At 47.9% G+C, this 4,127-nt stretch overlaps 1 protein-coding gene across 1 annotated transcript; it reads right to left on the bottom strand.

The window, feature by feature from the left end:
* Positions 1–785: 785 nt before the first annotated feature.
* On the bottom strand, positions 786–2,650 carry LOC123443137 (peroxidase 1-like). Its single transcript, XM_045119413.1, has 3 exons — positions 2,344–2,650; positions 1,448–1,873; positions 786–1,344 (listed from the first exon to the last, which is right to left on the bottom strand). The coding sequence occupies exons 1-3, from the start codon at positions 2,551–2,553 to the stop codon at positions 922–924; spliced, it is 1,059 nt and encodes a 352-aa protein (XP_044975348.1). The 5' UTR covers positions 2,554–2,650; the 3' UTR covers positions 786–921.
* Between the last annotated feature and the right edge of the window lie 1,477 nt (positions 2,651–4,127).

The following is a 4,127-nucleotide window of genomic DNA, read 5'->3' as shown; positions in this document are numbered from 1 at the left end:
CAAAGTTGAAAGTAAGTCTATGTTTTTCCTACGCGAGGATCCAGTGCCGCGTGACAGGAGCAAGCACATTGATACGATGTATCATTACATGAAGAACTGCGTGGAAGAAGAGAAGATAGAGGTTAACTATAATTGCACCGATGATCAGTTGGCGAACATTCTAACCAAGGCTTTAGATCGAGAGAAGTTCTTTGAGATGCGAAGAAGGATTAGCGTCGAACTGTAACGTAACGACGTCGTGTTTAGGGGGTGATTGTTGAAGTTAAACACAATATGTATGTGTCCTTATCGTATACGTATGCATGTGTGTCCGTGTTAGGTTTCAAATCATCACCGAATAGGTTTGCATAGCTAGGTTGTACTAGTATAAATATATGTGTAAACCAGCCCCTTGTAATCAGACCGAACCGTGAGTTGATCAATAAAAGTGCAAGGCTCGACACCAGGCTTTTGGCCAACTTGGCGTGTCAGCGTATTGTGTTTGGGCGACAGCGTATTGTATTCCGGCGGAGTGTTGTGCGTGTAACCGGCTAATGCTAAGCTAGCTCAACACAGAAATCCATCCAACTGTTTGCCTACTTGGTTGTGTAACTAAGGGCTTGGTTGTAAGCTCGATCGGTCGAGGCGCATGCCTACTTGGTTGTGTAACTAAGGGCTTGGTTGTAAGCTCGATCGGTCGAGGCGCATCGTCGGAAAGTACTCGACGACTGCATTGTCAAGATCGGGCCTGTGCCAGCACTGCTTCCTCATGTGCATGTGCGTACCGATTTCCATGAGTCAATCAAGGTGCGCGAACAGACCATCGTTTTATTCACGCGCAGGAAAAAGCAGCGGTTATGCGTGTACACCGTACGGATACATTCATACCTAACATACTAGCAATGGTGGAAGCAGGTGCACACGTATGGCAAATTAATGTCATCAGCTGGTCGCGATTTCCTCGATGGAGGCGGTGGATCCCGAGTAGTAGTGGCGAGACATCTGAATCTCGGGGGCTGCCACCGACGACCGGTTGTTGACGACGCTGCAGTTGAGCCGGATCTCCCCCTGGGTGCTCGTGAGCACCTCGATGTTCCCCATCTTTACCATGGCCGCCACGAACTTCTGCTTCCACAGCGTCTCGTTGGCCGCGAAGCTGTTCACGGACGCGTTGAGCGTGGCGTTGGTCCGCAGCTGGTTGTCGGAGAAGAAGAGGCCGAGGTTGAGCGACAGGAGCTTGTAGTAGTTGTTGTCCAGCACCGCAGGCGTGCTCGGGTCGACCGCCGTCGTCGTGGCCGCGTTCGGACTCGATGGGCACAGCGCCTGCAGCAGCGCCGCATATCCGGGGCTCAGTCCCGTGTCCACCTGCGCGCACGCCAGGAGCTTCGCGTTACATCCATCATACATTCATACATGGTCACCATGGACATGCAGCAGGTGTTGCTGCTAGGAAGATCGGAGGACGTACGGTGGCGGTGGTGTTGTTCCAGATGCGGGCGAGGAAGGAGCTGCAGAAGGAGCGACCCACGGTGTGAGCGCCGGAGAGGATGACCATCTCCTCCGCGGTGAGAGTCTTGTTGGCGAAGCGGTCGACGAGCTGCTTCGCCGTGAACGTGGGCGGAGGCAGGTTGTTGAGCGCGTCCTGGTCGAGGGAGAAGTTGCCGTCGCGCCGGCCCGAGGGGACCTGGTACGCGGCCTGCCCGGTGAGGTTGATGCTGTCGCGGGCGGCGAAGGCCACGATGTCGGCGCATGAGACGGTGCGCGCGCAGCTCTTCTCCACGGCGGCCTTGGCGGCGTCGATCACCTCGAAGCCCCGGAGGCTGGGCTTGTTCGGGGCCGCGTCGCGCTCGGCCGTGCCGTTGGCGGACACGAGCAGCACGGAGGCGTCACATCCCTGAACGAGCAGACCAAAAGTAAGCAGGAGTATATATGCATGTTGAACGTATCAACGTGACGTGCTGCTCTTTAATCAACCGTCTTTTTTCCTTATATACTCCTGCTTTCACTTGAAGTTGTTGCATTCTTTGACTCTTCAAACGACAGGAACAAGAGGGGGCCGTGCTTTCACTTTGTATTTTCAACTTTCTACATCAATATACACTCTTCTTCCGTGCATGGACAAGGTGTAGATCCAATCATTGGAATAGGAAACCTACAAAGAAACTGTCCTCCCAGTACAGTACTAGTACTATAGAGACTAGAGAGTGCCGTGTACTGTTAACAAATTCAGCTTAGGTTGGTAGGTAAAAACTCGTTAGGATGTACAAATTCAGTTTAGGTTGCTAGGTAAAAACTCGTTAGGATGGATATATATTGATGTGCTAAAGAAGAGTGTAAGGGATCTAGGAGCTAGGCGATACGTACCCGGACAAAGCAGTCGTGGAAATGGAGGCGGATGAGGCCGGCGGCGATGCCGGAGTCGTTCGCGAAGGCGCTGGCGACAGCCTGCCGGACCAGCGACTCCGCGTTCGGGCAGCTCGTGTTGTAGAAGCCCACCTGAAGCTGCGCGCGAGCCACCGCCGGCAGCCGCAAGCACACCGCCACCATAACCACGGCAACTATGGCAGCCACCATCTCTAATCCGTTGGGGGCTTTGGGGGCAATGTGTTCCTGATCTGCCCAGGGCTAGCTAGCTAGTGCTGGATCCCTTACGTGATGCACATCACATGGGACAGTTCGAGGGGTTTATATAGAACTTGAAGCAGAGTGTTTTGTATATAAGCACGGTCGTCGAGGTGAGTCCATACACCTCTGCCAAAAGTAGTTCGCGATACTCATGCTACCGCACCGGGTTACAATGAACAGGACCATGTGGTTGCATGTGTTGCATACCTGCTTTAGCTTTGCCTTCTCAAAATTGCCACTTGTTCTGGTAGATGGGTCTTGTGTACTTGCTGGACATGATGTTTTTGCACCCGAGCTCAAGAACAGTAATTTTGGGAAAAAATGTTTAAAAATTTCGAATTTTTTTCTGAACAAACTTTGACAAATTTTCTAAGTGCTCATAAAATTTCATCATGAAATCACATTTATGGAAGTCGTGGTAACAAAACAAAATCAAAACTCTGAAAATGCTACTTTCAAAAGCATTTTGCAACATCAATTTTGTTTTTTTTGTCACGACTTTCATAAATGTGATTTCGTACTGAAATTTTGCGAGCTCTTAGACATTTTATTAAAGTTTACTGTAAAAATTAGATTTTTTAAAAAAAATTTAGAAATATTTTTTTGAATTTACTGTTCACCCAAGCTCATTTGAGCTCGGGTGTAGAAGAGCACTTTCCGTACTTGCGTAACAATTCTCTTGACCACCCTTGCAATGTGCCCGGAGCCTCGGGAACTACTCCCTCTGATCCATAATAATTGTCATAGTTATGAATTCAGCATCGGAGGGATGGCGAGGGGGATTTAGTCGGTCGCCACCAGGACGGGTATATTTTATTTATTCCTTCGCGGGTTTGAGGATTAATTTTTTTTACTCTTCTAACCCGTTTACGAGATCGGCTTCATGCTGATTAGAGGAGTAAAACCTAACATTTACTCTCTATGGCTTTTTAGGGGATCGGTTAGAGATGATCTAACATAGCATTAAAATCTAGGGTCCCTATGAATTTCCTCTGTCGCAATTTATAAATCATAGGTTCGGTAGTATCTATCATTTTAACTAACCATCATAGACAAACTAATTACATAATGTTATCCTCTAGGCCCTTATAGCTGAAGTGGCATGTAATCGATGTTCACACATCATCACTAGAGAATTATATCATGACACAATATTAAGACATTAAACTTTATGCAATTTTACATAGTTACTAACAACTTGGTTTTTCTCAGTCTCGGGTGACCAAGGACGTAACAAATTTCACAAGACATCATAATGATCATGGTTAGTGGGGTAGTGATATGGATAACAATATGAACTTACAAATCTTACACCGGTAAAAAATTGAGCATCAACTACAAGGAAGTACTTAACACCAAGAACTGATCTCAATAGATCTGAGAATAGTTCATATAATGAAAAGGAAATGGATGTGGAGGTGATGATAGAGACGGTTTTGGTGAATATGGAGTTGGTGATGAGGATACCCACAATGAACAGGTTGTTGGTGATGTCGATAACATCTATTTTCCCTACCCGGAGT

Source organism: Hordeum vulgare, chromosome 3H (assembly GCF_904849725.1).
Source record: "Hordeum vulgare subsp. vulgare chromosome 3H, MorexV3_pseudomolecules_assembly, whole genome shotgun sequence".
Taxonomy (NCBI): domain Eukaryota; kingdom Viridiplantae; phylum Streptophyta; class Magnoliopsida; order Poales; family Poaceae; genus Hordeum; species Hordeum vulgare.
This window is presented reverse-complemented; position numbering and strand designations above follow the sequence as displayed.